This window comes from Grammomys surdaster, unplaced genomic scaffold, assembly GCF_004785775.1.
Source record: "Grammomys surdaster isolate TR1022 unplaced genomic scaffold, NIH_TR_1.0 210, whole genome shotgun sequence".
In the NCBI taxonomy this organism is placed as follows: Eukaryota; Metazoa; Chordata; class Mammalia; order Rodentia; family Muridae; genus Grammomys; species Grammomys surdaster.
The window spans coordinates 1591633-1609619 of record NW_021604655.1 but is presented as its reverse complement, the minus strand read 5'-3'; the positions used below and the strand labels follow the sequence as shown (position 1 = coordinate 1609619).

The following is a 17987-nucleotide window of genomic DNA, read 5'->3' as shown; positions in this document are numbered from 1 at the left end:
ATTTAAAGCCACATGACAAAATTTTTTCTCAGATTAAGGAGAGGATTAGTGTGTTGTTGTTGTTATTGAAGACTAGGAAAGCTATTCAAAAAACGTGGCATTTGAAAGGAGCCAGTTGAAGGCATTTCCTTCTTTTTACATCTTAAAGTAAGTTTTATATAGTGACATGAAAATGTATGAAGCCCCAAACTACTGGTTTCTATGGTTTTAACTGGTTACTATGTAAGCTGACATATTCATGAAAATACAAATTCATGAGAATATCCAGGTCTAGATTAGTGTGGCGGTGTATGTCTATAGTCTCAGCACCTGGGAGCTATGTTAGGGGGACCATGAGTTAGAGGTTGGCCTGAGCTACACAAGTGGAAATAGGGTATAACCTGTCTGAATATCCATTTATTGACAGTTAGTGACTTTTGTAGAGAGTTAGGGACCCTGAAGAATGTGTTTTAGACTGAAGTGACATTCCCAAGCCATTGTATGGGGGATGGGGGGTAGGGTCAGACTGCCTGCCAGGTCTTTAGATCCTGTCCTAGGTTTCTTGGTCTGAATTACAGCTTTAGGCTTCTGTGTTCTAGACTATATGTTTCTAGGCTTTTTTTTTTAAGATTAAAAAGTTAAAAAAAATCTTGAAACAGGGAAATTTATATTAGAGTAAATTTCTAGAAAACCCCTGCTTGTTTTCTTTGCGCGTGAGCTCTGAGGTAGTCTTCTCTTGACGAGGAGATGCAAGTGAGGGTTTGTTTGAGTGGCACTTGGTCTGATGTTAGGAGTGAGTGGGAATCTGAGTCAGTGTGTATGAATACCGAGGACTGTGTGCCACTGTCGTTCCTGCCATGTGCATCGCAGCAGTCATGTCCGAGGGCTCCATGCTCACCCCCTCTCTTCGAAGCTTCACAGTGAAACTAGGGATTCTAGGAGAAGAGATGCCCAGTGGACAGTAGCTTGCTTCTTGCCGTAGCTGGAGAGGTAGAGGAAGAGAATCAACAGAGAACCCAGAGTCCACAGAAGTTATCTTTGACCCCTTCCTTTCCTTGAATAATACAAGTGATACAGACAGCCTGTCATAGCCTATATTACCACTTGCCCATGTCTTCTGCGTCCAGCTGAATGTTTTACTTTCTTTCTTCGGAACTGAAGCTGTAGGAGAGGGGAAAGAATAAGTAAGCTTTATAATTTAATGTCTTCTGAGCTGGGTTGCAGAACAAGATCTTAAAGTTAAGAAAATGTGAAGGAGGGATCCTGGAGATGTGCCTTCTGGGGATGTTTCCATAGTTTTCATAGTATGGCTGGGAGAGGCCAGAGGAGGCCAGCACAGAACAAGCCCTATGTGGCTGCCATTGGTAACAGGTGATCTTGCTTGCTTCCTCCCTCACTGTTTACCCTTAAGCACAGTGGGATCTTGTCTGCTAAATCTCAGTGTGTAGTACTCAGGAATAGCAATAGCATGTTGGGTTTTAGTGTTTTCTTCTCATTATCCTTTGGAGGAGACTAGCGTTTCTGGAACTTCAAGTTCTTTGCTTCCTGCTTATGCTCAGGTAGTTTCTGGGCCTCAGATGGGAGTTGGATGACTCTGTGATCTTTGCATGGAAAATGATATTGCATATTGTGTTATATTTCCAGAACTGTATGGCTTTGATGTGCTCATAGATAATACTCTGAAGCCATGGTTGTTGGAAGTGAATCTCTCTCCTTCTTTGGCCTGGTAAGTCAGTTCTATTGACAAATAATGACAAACCTGAACGTGACACTAAAATATGTTTTATCTTTTTTTGGAGGGGGTATTATTTCTCTTGTGGTAAAAGACCTTTACATGGTAATGACTAGACTTTAAAAAACAAGATGGGTTATGGTATGTTATCAAATCCCCTACGGGAGACAGGAACCCTTAACTTCCCAGCCAGGTTGTAATACATGTTTGTCATTTATTTGGCCTTTTAAGGATAATTCTTATTTGACATTTCTTCAGAAGTGCTCAGATAAGACTGTGTCTTCTTACTTGCATTTCTAAACCACTTGAAACACACACACACACACACACACAAAAATCACAAATAACGAGTTACTTCATTGGAAAGAGTGATAGTTTTGAGGAAATATTCTGCCAGACATTCCAAACTGCAAACAATACAAATGTATGAACAAAACATACTACTCATTAGAGAACATAAATATGAAAATAATACCAAGCACTTGGTTTCTTCAGTTTCTCTATATGTACTAATGGCATCTCAAAATTTCAGCTCACTGATCTGTTGTACTCATTCCGGTAGCTTTGAAGTTAGAACAGCCAGAACAGAACAAATTAAAAACAACAACTACTACTTCTCCATCCAAGCCAAGTTCTTCAGTTTTGCAATACAAAATAAATTATTCTTGGGGAAGACATAGTCCTATAGAGCTGTAAAACTTGGCTAAGGTGTCAAAGAGCAGTCTTTTTGCTCAGTTCTTTGGCCTCATGTTCACTTAAGGTTAATGTCTAAAACTTTTAACAATCTTAGATTTAAAAAATATAAAATCTGTTATTTAGAAGGGAATAGGTATACTTTTTAAACACCAAAGAAGACTGTGCTTACATCCGCAGTGACAGAATTTCTATTAGCTATGTGATTTTCTAAACAGAAAACCCTAGAGGTTTCTGCCAGAGACCACCCAGCTGCTGGGCTTTTAAGGATGAGAGAAATGGCAGGATGCCAAGCCATCAAATAAAGACATGCTGAGTACTTGGTGGAGTGGGGATTTGGCTCACCTTAGGTGTGAGGTGTGCCGCTGGGTAGTGTCTTCAGTTGTTAGCACTGCAGTTTGTCAAGTCAGCCATTTATAAATTTCCCAGTAAAATACAGGAACCAATGTTAAACATCCCAGAGGGACACAGTGAGGGCAGCCACAAGAGTAGTGTGGCTCATGGAGAAGCACCTAACTCTAGAGTAGGCCTGTCCATACTGTTCCAATATCCACATGAGTTCCTGCTTTCTTGTATGGTGAGATGTTGATAGGACTTGCTTGGATCTTTTTGCCCTATTTATAACCCTGCAAGCCTAAGGAGATTGAGTTAGCACAGAAAATGAAGACTTCCAAAAGTTACCAAGGTGCCTAAAATGTCAATTTCATGTGAGTGAGTGAAGAATGAAGTGCTAGCTAACACATCATTTGAATGAGAGGCGCTCATACACTTACAAGTACACTGACAGTCCCAGCCTCTGAATCCCACAGTGATACCTAGCTTGCTCAAAACTTGAATTGCACAAGATCTGGAGAAAAAGATGCCATATCAGGGAATCAGTGTGTTGATGCTAGGCCTGCCTAACAGAGGATGAGTTTAGCACAAGGCTTGTATTTCTGTTATTTTTCCACCCAGATTTCTCTCCCCTTTTCTGTGGATTTGATGTCCTGTATGTGTTCCTTCTCTACCATTTGGAGCTTTGCTGGACTGGGACCCGCTATGAGGCAGCTCTACTCTTAATCTATAAAGTGATCAATTGCTCTTCTCTTTCTCTGTTCTCTTAGTGATGCTCCTCTGGACCTAAAGATTAAAGCCAGTATGATCTCAGATATGTTCACTGTTGTAGGTGAGTAGCAGTGTGTTCTGAACTGGTCTCTCACAAAAAATTAGCCAGAGCTTTCATTTGCCAGGCTCTGTAGGTGTTGCCAACTGGCAGTTCCTAAGCCATGCTGAATGTTTTGTACTAAAAAATTATATTTTCAGGGAAGTGTTTATGTGTTTCTACTCCCCCTGGCTCCATCCTGTCCTGGGGCTGAACCACAACTAAGGCTGAGAGCAGGGGCATGGGAATTATGAGCTGAGGCAGAGAATTAAGCAAAGATCTGCAGAGAATATATTTTTCTCTGAGCTGGGAAAATGAAACCCAGTGAAGAGGCCCTGTTACAAAGGAGACCGGCTGTCTTTCTCCTTGACAGTCTCTGCTGGTTTCAACATGATCCCTTCTGCAGTGTTACAGCCAAAGCAGCCTGAGGAAGAAATCCCATTTTAAGTAGATAAGCCAGAACTTTGAAATGGAGATGGGCAGTCAGGTGGGTATGATTCGGATTTATTATTGGGTTTTAGAATTTCCCAGAAAACGACACAGTGAAATCCATTTGATGTGAACTAGTGCTTGTACCAGCAGATGTTGTAAAATCCTAGCTACTCTTTTCATTTTGGTTGAGAATATAGTTCTTTTTAGGAAGGAAGTGGAAGCAGTGGATATTCAGTTTCTTAAACTGTAGATAATCAATCATAAAACCCATTGTGGAAACCCATTAGCAGTAGGCATCTTCTGTATTTGCAGGAGGCTATAACAGGACATAACACACTTACTATTGTATTCTTCTGGTAAAAACATTTTTCCCTGAGTCACCATCCAGAAAGCTACTTTTAAAAACATATCAACAAAGCACTTCTTTTTGACCAGCTATGTGTTTCAAAAAGATGATTTGCTCATTTGTTTGAGGGTCATCAAAATGTCACATCTCTGTCAATCAGGATTACATTTAGCTCCTCAGTCAGCATCATCCTCTTTAGGATGAGTCTAAAGATGCTTGAACCAAACCAGACAGGCTGATTTCTTAGAAAAGGGCGGCTCTTAATACTGCTCATTCCCCATTCAGGATTTGTGTGCCAAGATCCTGCCCAGAGGGCATCCAACCGGTCAATTTATCCCAGTTTTGAGTCTTCCAGGCGGAACCCTTTTCAGAAACCTCAGGTAAGCAAATTGAGGAGCATGAAGCCCAGAGAAGGTTTCCTGAGGAGCGGCAGCTGGTGGAGTGAGAGAGCTGAAGACTACGGTTGTGAGGTCACCTAGGGCAGAAGAACGTGGGGATTTTGTTCAGCAGTGGATGGTAGCTTATGCTTTCATCTGCTTCCCAGCAACTTACACCTTGTTTTTATTCTACCTTCTCTCTTTCAAACTCACCATTTCTCCCCTCAGATTGACATGCTCATAAACAAGGCAAAGGGAACCTGTTAATTCTTAAGCATGACGAGGCTTTTTCTACTCTTCAAACTAGTTTTGTAAAGATGATTCATTGAAGCGGTGTGTCCTCTATCCTCTCTGAAGGGCCCCTCAGTGCTTATGAGCTCTGATCAAAGCTAAAAAGTAAGACCCAAAGAAGCTGCTGAGTCAGGATCATCATCTGGTCAGTACCGCTCCCGTCTCTGTGCACTTTGGTTTGGGATCTGCTTATTCCTTCTCGTCATCAGTCTACCTGTTTGAGTAATGTTACTTAAGTGTTCTTACTAAAGAAGCACCACCAGCCTCCTTCCTCCCCATCGGGTTTATTCCCTGGCTACTCAGGCTCAGGCGCTGTCTCCTATAGGCTGGCTGTCTTCTAAGATGCTTTAGTGCCCTCTCCCCACGACTACCTTGTTTTCATTGCACTGTTCTGCATTCCTTTACTAGTTGTTTTTAAATTGTCCTGTGCCCCTCGGCATCCCCTTCTCTGCCTCCCTTTTCATCATTCTTTCCTCCATTTCATCTCTCCATTCTTCCTTCTCCCAGCCTCTTTTCCTCTATCCTTTCTCTTTGTCCATCTGCTCACTGATCTTATGGAGAGCGCTGCTGTCTCAGATACCTTCATATTTGATCAGGGTTTTCACAGGCAGATACCTGTCAGACCTACAGGCTGATAATGTGAAGAAGGACAGTAAGGGCAGGCACAACACAGTGATGTGACAGGCTGACTGGAGCACAGAAAACAGGTGGCAGGCTGATAGGTGTGGTCTAGTTGATCACAGCCATGCGCCAGTGTGGGCCAATGATGCTGAGAGCCTCCTGTTGTCAAAAGAAATCAGAAATTGTGGGTTCTTTTGTTTGTTTTTGTTTTAAATGTTGGCAACTAGCTCATTCAAAACCAAACCACTGTCAGCCAAACTGAACATGTCTTTGAGCCAGAGTGGTCTGAGGCTGCCTATCTGTGAGCCCTGCTCTGAGGTAATTCTCTGGGTGGTGCTGTGCTGTGGAACAGAGTGGACTGGATTGTAAGAGGTGTTGTCTCAGATTAGAATTACAACCAGGCAGCAGTCACACTTGCTCAGAACATCATGATAGATGAAAGGGATTTTTGTAATTTTAAGAAGAAAGGTAAAGAATTATTAACCTGGCTCTAGTGAGAACTTCAGCAGTCACATTCCTGCGCTAACTGTTCTCTGAAAAACATCCCTGGGAAGAGCCGCAGACTTAGAGCTGGGAATGGTTCTTAAAGCTTTGATATAATTTCTTCCAGGCTTTTCTTCTAGGGATAACAGCATTCCAGTTTTGAAAGAATGGATCCCTTGTTTCACCTTGCTGGTCAGCTTTTATTGGCAACTCTTTGCAAATCATCAAAAATTTACCCAGTGTTTGTTTGTTTACTGGTGGGCAGTAGCTTGTCATCCATAAAGGCCTGTGGAGGAGTTCTGTGTACTGTATGAAACAGGATTGTTAGGCAGGCTGGTTCGCCTCAGGGTCTTCTGTATCTGACAGTACTGAGAAGTTGAAGTCGGAACACAAAGAACAGCAATAAAGCAATATTGGAGAAAAATGCTCTCACTTTTCAACCAAGGGCAGAACTCTTGCATGTAGTCTGTGCTTTATAATATTTTAGATGCAGGAGATAGAGAACCATAGGCCTGTTAGGAGAAGGTAAGGCTTTATTCCATTTTTTTGTCTTGTAGAGCTTCCAGTTTCTGCCTAAGTTCAATCATCAAAAATCACACAGATAATTTCTGCGTGTTGGGAGATGTGACTCCGTTTTATTCCCACTTCTCAGATAGGAAGCCTTTAGCTGTGGGGTTTCATGGTACATTATCCACCTCCTTTTTGTGGAATTTGAAAACATAAAATAGAATGCATGGAAAGAAATGTACCAATATCTTCTTAGTTATAGATCATGAGAGCAGAGGCCGCAGTAACTGAGGACTCTCAGTTCCTGAGGGGAATTATACTGTGGTAAAGGCAGTTGGATGAAATGATGAACAGAACTTATCCATCCTTTTATACAAAGTATTCTGGAAAGAAAATGCTACAGTTCACAAGGAGTTTTTGTCTGGTTCAGGTTTCCTCGGAGACATACTACTCCCAGCAGCTTAGCATTACTGCTCTCTTCACATGGAGTGTTGGACTTGTTTGCATTTTTTCACAGGTGATACTTGGTCTATTTGTGACTGAATTTAGGAACCTGCTGTAATTAGATGTGACTTTTAAAATAAAAACAAATCAACCTTTGCTCGTTTACTGTCCCTGTAAGCAAGTTTTGAAATTGACTGTCATTTTCTTGTGTGTTGCTTAGTTTGGGGCTCTGGCACCGTTTTGCTGCGATGGATTAGAACTGGAACTCACTGGCATTGTTCCAACTGACTCCCAGCAGGAAACCTTCCTGCATTTATCCTAACAGTTGTCTTCTCTGGTGCAGTTAGTGTATGCTGAAAGCCGGAGTGCTAACTTCCTGAGCTCCTGCTTCCAATAAAGAGATTTATATGGCGAGCAAAGTCCTCAGGGTATCTCGTGTCCTGCTTGATAACTGCTTCATATGGTTCACTAATGTGCATTTTAGTGTCATGATGGTAGAATCCAAAACTCTGCAGAATGTGACATTTAATATTTAGTAATTGTCTGTTATTTACTGTTTGTAGCAAACCCCAAACCAACCAACCAACCAACCAACCAACCAACCAACCAACCAACCAAAGACCCTACATTCTAAATAGCCCTTGAACTAATTCTGGTGATGAGAGCAGGGAGATATCCCATGGCCTTCTGGTTTGGTTCAATGTCTTTAGGTGTAATTTCAGTCTTAGTTTCCTGGATCATTTTCAATTCCATTACATGTAGCTGCACTGCTTGCGTTACTTGTGGGTTTTTTTTTTGTTTGATTGTGTGTGTGTGTGTGTGTGTGTGTGTGTGTTTGGTTTTTGTAGTCTTGGTTAGCAAGGTTCCTCTCTAGTTATGTATTTAAACTTGCCTATATGATGTGAAGACTTACTGGCTTTATTAAGCCCAGTTTGAATGTTGGGTTCTCTGACTTTATCTCTTTGCTGCTGTTTTTCTAGAAATGAAGCCCTCAGTGTCTCCCAGATTTCATATCAGAACTAAGGAGATGTCAAGAGAGGGAGGAAAGAATAGACATTTCTGAGCATGTGGACTTTTCTGTGGCTGTCGGATTATGAAATCTCTAGTACTGTTTTCTCTGTGGGCTCTTTCTTTTTGACTCTACTATCTCCAAGTGTTATTTCTTCCCTTGAATGTCTGTAGTTCACATTTCCACCTTCTGGAAAATGAGCTCTGTGGTTGTGATGGTGCTGTGGAAAGCAGGTGAACTTGAGAATGAGAGGGACCTGCATTCAAGTTCAGTCCCTGACAGTACCTAGCAGCTAGACTTCAGGGAGGTTCTAGATGTCTTTGGAACAAATACATTTGTGTGTGGAAGCTAGAGAATGTTTAGACAGTGTCTTCACGTGGCTTACCCTCAGAAGGCCCAGTCTCCTTCACACATCTGAGTCTTGATGGTTTGGTATTACTTTAATATTCAGCAGCCCATAGTTACACTGGGCACATGTCATCACACACAAAGGTTTTATTTGTTTGCTTCTCTTTTCAGACATTAGTTAAGATTCTAAATAATGCTTCATTGATACTTCTTGATTTATTGCCATTTATATGGTGCTCTACCTATATTTGTATACTTTACAGTTTTTGCAATATATTCCATATGTTGCAATATGGCAATAATTCACTGGTTGGAAATAGAATTTAGAATAAATATGGTATCAGATTTTCTCAAATGCTTTGTAAAATCCAAGACATTAAAGCCATCCTATATCTATCTGCTTTAGTCCTTGTCATCCTTTTTAAAAAGGTTTTATAATTTTTTTCTAAAAGTCCAACTTTCAAAGCCTATTTAAAATAAATAAAGCAGTCTCCATACTGTCATGCTTGGCGAGCCAGGTAGTAAGTACCTGTGAGTCTTTTCCTTTAGTGTTTGTCTCTTCTCTACTAGGCATCCAGAGCACACAGTTTTAAAGATGGCCACCTCACTTATTTTTTTTTCTAGTCCTCTGCTGCCACCTCAGTGCTTCCTGGTCTTTCAAACATAACTGAAAGTGATTCAGCTAAGTTGTTGTTGTCTTGTTTTTGTTGTGTTGTTGTTGGTTTACAGACAGTTTCCTTAAGAGCAAGATGAGTCCTCTCAGACCTGCTGATTTGTATTCATTCTGTATTTCTAGAGAGCTCATCTGATGTCCTTGTAACACAAGCCTTCTTAACTTACTGTATTTTTTGTCTTCATTTCAAAGTGTTCTTGTGATTAACAATATATGGAGACCATCTTTTAGAAGCCATCTTTTGATCCAGTCTACCAGTATATAATGATATGTGATTTTTTTCTTATTTCTTTCATTTGATAGCATTAATTCATTTTACTTTTCTGTGTTTACCTTTATTTTCTTGACAGCCAGTCACAGTACATAGGAGTTGGACAGTTTCTAGTTTCCTTTGCTTTTACTATTGAGTTTCAAATTTTGTATATAAAATTGTGCAGTCTTATGATTTACATTTGCTCTTTGTCTCGGATTTTCTGTGCCTCATTTATGGTATCAATTAGGGCAGTTCACCTTTATTCTGAGTCTCTAATTGGTTAGGTTTTTTCCAGCCTTTGTTAGAGAGAGTTTTTGGAATCGCTACTTGTTTCTTATTGTTTGAGTCAGTATACATGTTTCTTTGTCTCAGCCATTTTACGTTCTTAAATTCTCAGTTGGCTCCTCCTTAAACAACAATGCTGAGATACATAAACATTTCTTCTTTTCGTAGATTCTGAATCTAAAGTTGTGTTCATGTTCATTTGAGAGCTGTGGTGCATGTTGCATGGCACAATTCTTAGGCAGATGTAAATTGACAGGTTTAAATTCATGCATTTGATGGTGTAAATAACTCCTCATCTCCCAGAGGCGATGACCTCTCAATTCAATGGAGCTGTGTTTCTGGAATATGTAATTTATTGTTTCTATCTCTTCAATCTTGTAGCAGAAGGACTCTAAGTTAAAACCATAGGATGGCTCTTTTTCTTAAAAGTGTTTTGTTTGTTTGGTAATAGAATGAAATTAGGACCTTTCTCATGCTAGATAAGCACTTTACCACTGACCCCTCCCCAGCCCTATCTTGATTTGATATTGTGGTACTTTAACAGATAATATTATTATTATTTATTATTATTATTTCTCCTCTTCCTCTTCTTCTTCTTCTTCCTCTTCCTCCTCTTCCTCCTCTCCCTGTTCCTTTTCTTGTCTTCCTTTTCCTTCCTCCTCCTGCTTCTTTCTTTTTCTTCTTTTTAGGCTTGGTTTTGGTCTCCTAATGTGCTGTGGCACTCCAAAACACTGATTTTTTTTCTCCTATTCCTCTTCTCTCTGTCTTCTTTCTCGTGTGTCTGTAATTCAAGTCACACTTTCCTTTATCTTACCTCAAACTACCCAGTCTGAAATGCTGCCTGTCATTTCTTACCTTCCAGTGCCCTGAGTAACAGCACATAGGAGCCAGGGCCAGAGTGGGCTGTGGGTAAGAACAGAACCATGTGTACACACAGGGGTGTAGGAGGCTTGTCTTGATAGTGATTGTAGAGAAACTTAAAGAGTTTTAGGGTGCTAATTAATTAATTGTTTATAGGAGTGCCAGTAAGTTAGTGCTAAGAAAGGTGCTGTCTCAACATTTAGGACCCAATGATATTAAAAACCATGTTAAAGAGAAGCAAAGGTAACATCATTAGGTGTTAGGTAGAAATGTCATTACTATTGGCTTGTCCTGTGATCCTCAACATAGTGCTATGTTCCTGAAAGCTGCTCCGGGAATCAGCACCCTTCAGCACTTCAGCAGCCTACTGCAGGGTTGCCTTACATAGCAATCTGTCTAGACATCTGATGGAAGGCTTCCCTTGTGTGCAGTCATTGAGTAACATGTCTTACATTGTATTTACATGAGATGACTTTAAAGAACCGTTAACTGGAAGATGCAGTGACACACACCCATAGTGCTAGTGCTGAGAAGGCTGAGGCAGGAGGATCTAGTTTCAGACTAGCCTGAGATACTCTCTCAAAGAAATCAAGGACTGGGGATATAGCTTATTAATGGAGAAGTTATACATAAAGGCCCTGCGTTTCATCTGCTAACTACCCCCAGAATTAAATAGTACCTTAGATAGCACCAGACAGTGCGGCTCCTTGATTTTGGAAGACTCATTGCCAGTGGCTTCATACGGCTTTCTGATCAGAACTGTACTTGTACAAGTGAACTAAATAAGCTTGTTTGTTTGTTTCTCAGACAGTAAATAGTGTGGGATCGTGAAAAAAGTCCTCAAGCCATTCACTCACTATTTCAGTTCCTTACTAAATATATCACACTTTAAAGATTTACAAAAGTAATGTATTCCTATCTGAATGTATAAATTGCCCCTTTAACACGTCGATTCCAGTAAATACTATTGCTTACTTTACTCCTAGAGACTGAAGGCAATTAAAGTGCTTCCCAAAATTCTTCTGCAGTTTTAAATTCTGAATATATGGGCTATATGCCAGCACACCCCTTACCTGTTTAATAAATATATATTGATTTACTTCTCTAGATGTTGAAGACATCACAGTACATGCTACACAAATAAATGTTGATTTAACCATTTTTCATGATATAGGCAGCTTATCATAGAGTTTTGCCCATTATAAAAATCTAGTTTTTATAACTTCTATATTAGTTTTCCATGTATATAATTAGTTATGTACATAAGTGTATAATTAATTTCCTTATATTCAAAGGGAAAACTGTAGTACTATAATATGTCACTAGGTTACTTTAGCAGAAAATTTAATTCTTACAGTTCTAGTAGCTGGGATATTTAAGACCAAGATTCCAGGTCAGGTATGGTAGTGTACACCTTTAATTCCAGCACTGGGGAAGCAGAGCCAGTGAATCCCTGTGAGTTGAAGGCCAGCTGTTGTTAGCAGTTTGCTACTGTGTCTCTGACATTTTATTCACTAGCTTTTCTGTTTGCTGGGGCTTGGGGTTAAGTGATTAATTGTAGGCATTGAACTGTAGATTTGAGTTTCTCCAGGTTTGAATGGTGCTGATGCTCAGGGGATGGTTTAGGGGAAGATGCTGGAGCTTGCTCCCCTCAACCTTGTCTTGCTCTTCTTCCCCTAGCGCTCCCGACCACTCTCTGCCAGTGATGCAGAAATGAAAAACCTTGTGGCCTCAGCCCGGGAGAAGGTACCGGGGAAGTTAGGCGGTTCTGTGCTTGGTCTGTCAATGGAGGAGGTAAAGATATTTCATTTCAGACCTTTGTGGGTTAAAACAGGGCTTGGTGCAAATTAGTGAGTGGTTCATAATACTCATGAATAATTCCTGTCTTGCCCTGAAAGGAGAAAGATTTTAGAGAGAAATTTCGCTTCAAAAACATCCTAAATGTTATTAATTCTTCCACATATGCTTTTGTTGTTTTCTTCCTATGTAACCTGCTTTTATCTTTTAGCCATGAGTATTTCAGATTTCAAAGTAGGTACCCTTTATCTTATTGTATTCTCTCTTCCTCTACCTAGATCAAAGTTCTCCGGAGGGTAAAGGAGGAGAACGATCGGAGAGGAGGATTTATTCGCATATTTCCTACATCTGAGACATGGGAAATATATGGGTGAGGTGACTACCTTTTGTTTTCCTAAAGTTACACCTCAGGTCTATACGATTGGCTTGATTGTGACTCAATTGTCATTGCTTCCAATGTGGTGCCTTTCTTACTTTATTTAAAATTATAATTAATCTGCAAACCAGCCATGAAGGGGCATGCATGTAATTTCCAGAGGTAGGAGGTAGAGGCAGTAGGTTCTCTGTACATAGTAAATTCAAGGCCTCTTGGGCTTCTTGAGACTCAGACTTCAAGGAGAGGGTAAAGGAGACAAATCACAGATATTAATAAATCCAAGAACGTGACCATCAATGGTAATAATCCACCTATGCATTGAGACTCCCTCCTCATTTTTAACCCCCTGCCTCCCTGTTAACCATTCCCTGTCCTTAATTTTTTCTTTCTTTCGTTTGCTTTTTTTTTTTTTTTTTAGAGACAGTGTTTTCTCTGTATATGTAGGCCATTCAGAAACTTGCTCTGTAAGTCCAGGCTAGACTTCAACTCAGAGATCTACCTGCCTCTGCCTCCCAAGTGCTGGGATTAAAGGTTTGCACCTCCCTGCCCAGCTTAGACTTATTCTTTTGAATAAATTCTTTTTCATTTTATGTTTTTCATCATCTTGATTTGAAAACTTGTCTGTCTTCACTGTATGTGCCTATATAATACATTGTTCATTTCTGATAAGCACTCAGACCTAGTTTCCAGGAAGTAAATACAATGCTTCCATTTTAAGTGTGCACTCTAATGGTGGTCTTGGCAAGTTAAACACCAATTTAACTCTTCACAGCCATTACATAGGACACTTCGGGAAGTCTTTATAACCCATTGACCATCACCTCTACTGTAGCCCCAGCCTTCAGCATCAGCAGAGCAGCATCCTGTCATCTGTTTCCCCAGAGGGTTTATCTCTGTAGTCTTGGATGTTCTGGATCTCACTCTGTAGACCAGGGTGGCCTTGAACTCATAGAGATCAGCCTGCCTCTGCCTCCTGGGTGCAGAGGTTAAAGGCTTGCGCCACCAAACGTGGCTGGCTTATTTTTGGGATCATGTGTTTATCATATGAAGCAACAGTCTACTCTTTACTCCTGTGTACCATTTGACTGCATGACTATATTACAGTTTTTATCCATTCTCCTACTGTGGACTGGGTGTGTCCAGTGTTTGACTGCTGAGGAGAAAACTCCAAATATATACATGTGTCTAGATAATATTTCCTTCAAGTTTTATAAGAGTGGATTTTGTAAAACTTTGATTTTTTTTTCCTAAGAAATATTTGCCAATTTATATCCCTTTGATGTCCTCCTTTTGTTGTCTAATTGCTCTGGCTAGGACTTCCAATACTATATTGAATAGGTAGGGAGAGAGTGGGCAGCCTTGTCTAGTGCCTGGTTTTAGTGGGATTGCTTCAAGTTTCTCTCCATTTAGTTTGATGTTGGCTACTGGTTTGCCGTATATTACTTTTACTATGCTTAGATATGGGCCTGGAATTTCTGGTCATTCCAAGACTTTTAACATGAAGGGGTGTTGAATTTTTTAAAATGCTTTTGCAGCATCTAATGTGATAATCACGTGGTTTTTTCTTTGAGTCTGTTTATATAGTGGAGTATGTTGGTGGATTCCTTATATTGAATCATCCCTGCGTCCCTATGGTGAAGCTTACTTGATCATGGTAAATGATCATTTTGTTGTATTCTTGGATTCAGTTTACAAGAATTTTATTGAGTATTTTTGTATCAATATTCATAAAGAAAATTGATCTGAAGTTCTCTTTCTTTGTTGGGTCTTTGTGTGGTTTTGCTATCAGTGTAACTGTGGCTTCCTAGAACAAATTAGGTAATGATCCTTCTGGTTCTATTTTGTGGAATAGTTTGAAGAGTATTGGTATTAGGTCTTCTTTGAGGGTCTTATAGAGTTTTCCACCAAAAACATCTGGTCCTGGGCTTTTTTTGGTTGGGAGAATTTTTATGACAGCTTCTATTTCATTAGAGGTTATGGGACTGTTTAGATAGTTTATCTGTTCTTGATTTAACTTTGGTATCTGGTATCTGTCTAGAAAATTAGCCATTTCATCCAGATTTTCCAGTTTTGTTGAGTATAGGGTTTTGTAGTAGGATCTGATAATTTTTTGAATTTCTTCAGTTTCAGTTGTTATGTCTCCCTTTTCATGTATGATTTTGTTAATTTGGATACTGTCTCTGTGCCCTCTGGTTAGTCTGGCTAAGGGTTTAGTCATCAGGGAAATGCAAATCAAAACAACCCTGAGATTCTACCTCACACCAGTCAGAATGGCAAAGATCACAAACTCAGGCAACAGCAGATGCTGGCAAGGATGCAGAGAAAGAGGAAACTCCTCCATTGCTGGTGGGTTTGCAAGCTGGTACAACCACTCTGAAAATTAGTCTGGTAGTTCCTCAGAAAGTTGGACATAGTATTACCTGAGGACCTAGCTATACCAGTCCTGGGCATATACCCAGAAGATGCTCCAACATATGACAAGGACACATGCTCCACTATGTTCATAGCAGCCTTATATATAATAGCCAGAAGCTGAAAAGAACTCAGGTGTCCTTCAACAGAGGAATGGAATCAGAAAATGTGTTACATTTACACAGTGGAGTACTACTCAGCTATTAAAAACAATGACTTCATGGAATTTGCAGGAAAATGGATGGAACTAGAAAATATCATCCTGAGTGAGGTAACCCAGTCTCAAAAGAACACACATGGTATATACTCACTGATAAGTGGATATTGGGCAAAAAAGTACAGAATACCCATGACACAACCCACAGACCATATGAAGTTCAAGAAGAAGGAAGACCAAAATGTGGATGCTTCACTCCTACTTAGAAGGGGGAACAAAATAATCACGGGTGGTAGAGGGTGGGAGGGACTTGGGAGGAAGAGAGGAGGAGGGAAAGAAAGGGGGCAGGATCAGGTATGGGAGGAGATGGGGAAGATATACAGAGGGTCAGGAAGTTGAACAGAGGTGTGTGTACCAATGGGGAGTGGGGAACTGGGGGTAGCCACCAAAAAGTCCCAGATACCAGGAAAGCAAGAGGCATCTAGGCCCCAACTGGGATGACATAAGCTGAAATACTCAACAAGGGGAGAGAAAACCTGTAGAGACCATATCCAGAGGTTGAGGGATGGGGCTACCCACCCATCTCATAAATATTAACCCGGAATTGTTCCTGTCTAAAGGATATACAGGGACAGAGTGGAGCAGAGACTAAAGGAAAGGCCATCCAGAGACTGCCCCACCTGGGGATCCATCCCATATACAGCCACTAAACCCAGACACTATTGCTGATGCCAAGAAGTGCTTGCTGACAGGAGCCTGATATAGCTGTCTCCTGAGAGGCTCTGCCAGAGCCTGACCAATACAGATGCAGATGCTTGCAGCCAACCATCAGACTGAGCATGGGGACTCCAATGGAGGAGTTAGGGGAAGGTCTGAAGGAGCTGAAGGGGTTTGCAACTCCAAGAGAGAAGAACAGTATCACCAACCAGACACCTCAGAGCTCCCAGGGACTGAACCACCAACCAAAGAGTGCACATGGCGGGACCCATGGCTCTAGCTGCTTATGTAGCAGAGGATGGCCTTATCTGGCATCAGTGGGAGGGGAGGCCCTTGGTCCTGTGAAGGATTGATGCCCCAGCATAGGGGAATGCCAGGGCAGTGAGGTGGGAGTGGGTGGGTAGGTGGGGGAACACCCTCATAGAAGTAGGGGAGAGGGGGTGGGATAGGGGGGTTGTGGAGGGGAAACTGGGAAGGGGGGCAATATTTGAAATGTAAATAAATAAAATAACCAATAAAAAATTTTTTAAAAAGAAATATTTGCCATTTTCTGTGGTGCAAAAGCCTTTTTCTTTGATGTTTTTTGATTTAGTCTTTGAGGTCTGTAGTTGGTTCTGAGCTAAGTGTTCAGTGAATTTGCTTCCAGCTAGGCTCCTTTCAGTGACTCCACACATTTGGTGGCTGTATTTTGTTTTCATGTGTTTAAAATTCTTTCTCACTTCCCTTGTCATTTTCTTTTCAGGTTATCTAGATGTGTGTTTGTTTTCAAACATTTGGGGGTTTTCTAGAGATCTTTTAGCTACTGATTTTTTAGGTTACTTCTGTTGAGGTCACAGAATGTAATTTGTATAACTTGCATCTGAAAACATGCTGAGGTTTCTTCTGTGGCTCATTGTGGCAGATATGAAGTGTATGTGGAACAGGTGTTTGCCCTGTGGTGGATAGGCTCCTGCTGGAAGGTGCAGCAGATCACAGGCATTAGGGCTCTTGTCTCAGCCCCCTGACCACTGTCAAGTCACTGGGAGGCTGGTCTGGAGGTTCATGGTTGTCCTAGGTGACCCTCACTCTTTCCTTTCTCTTCATTTTTCCTGTACTCTGGAGCTCTCTTGTCAGTGCTGAGGAGGCTCTCTCTTCAGGAGAGACAGGCTTCTGCCTTGTTAGAAAATGTTGTGTTCCTCATAATGCTTTCTTTCATTCTTTCTTTTATTTCTGAAGTGTACTTAGTGTGCCTTAATACACTCCACACCAACTTTCTTATGACTAGTATTTTTCTGTTGCTTTGTCTTACAATTTAAAGAAAAAAAAATAGCCTGATTTTATCCTTCCTGTATAGATCATGTTTAGAGATTGGAATGGCTAAAGCCCACAGTTACTTTTTGTGGTAAAAATACCTAAAATTCCTTCCACTCTGCAAGAACATTATTACCTATGGCCACTGTGCTATCTAATTGATCATAACCTTATTCCTCCTCCCTAACTACTCCACACCCTAGTTATCACCAGTCTGCTTTCTACTAGTTCGATGCCAGCTGCCTTTGGATAGAAGATATAAGGGAGATAGGGGAGTATTTGTTTTTCTATGCCTGGCTCACTTCATTCATATTTCTGACCTCTAAGTTCATTTATGTTGTGGAAGATGACGAGATTTTGTTCTTCCTATGGCATAACGATATTCTACAGTGTATGAACCACATATTCTCTATCCATTGCGTTCTTGATGGTACACTTAGATTGCTTCTGTGTTCTGTTAGCAGTGTTTCAATACCCATGGAGATACAGGTATCTCTGGTGGATCGTATGGCAGTTCTTGTTGTTCATTTGTGAGGAATTCCCGTGCTGCCTTCCATAATGGTAGTTTGCATTCCTTGCAATGTATCTGAAGGTTCCTTCTCTTTTTCTGCATCCTTGCTGGCTCGTTTTATCTTTTATCTTTGTTTTTCTTTGGTGCACTTGGGGCATAGCACTGTGTACCCTTGGGATGGGTGTTACTTGATTAAGATGAATAGTCTTTTTAGTATTTTTAATATGCTTTGAATTGAGTGTGTTAAGGATT

The 17987-nt window shown here is 40.7% G+C and overlaps 1 protein-coding gene across 7 annotated transcripts in view; it reads left to right on the top strand.

Moving 5' to 3' along the window:
• Positions 1-17987, top strand: part of Ttll5 (tubulin tyrosine ligase like 5) — a 233987-nt gene that overhangs the window by 61145 nt on the left and 154855 nt on the right. For 6 of the 7 annotated variants that reach the window (XM_028771843.1, XM_028771841.1, XM_028771849.1 and 3 more), the window contains 5 exons: positions 1624-1705; positions 3508-3569; positions 4609-4703; positions 12156-12269; positions 12551-12642. In XM_028771843.1, the coding sequence (XP_028627676.1) occupies positions 1624-1705; positions 3508-3569; positions 4609-4703; positions 12156-12269; positions 12551-12642 (445 nt within the window). Of the gene's footprint in view, positions 1-1623; positions 1706-3507; positions 3570-4608; positions 4704-12155; positions 12270-12550; positions 12648-17987 lie in introns of those variants that run through there. The other variant, XM_028771846.1, reaches the window with a different exon arrangement.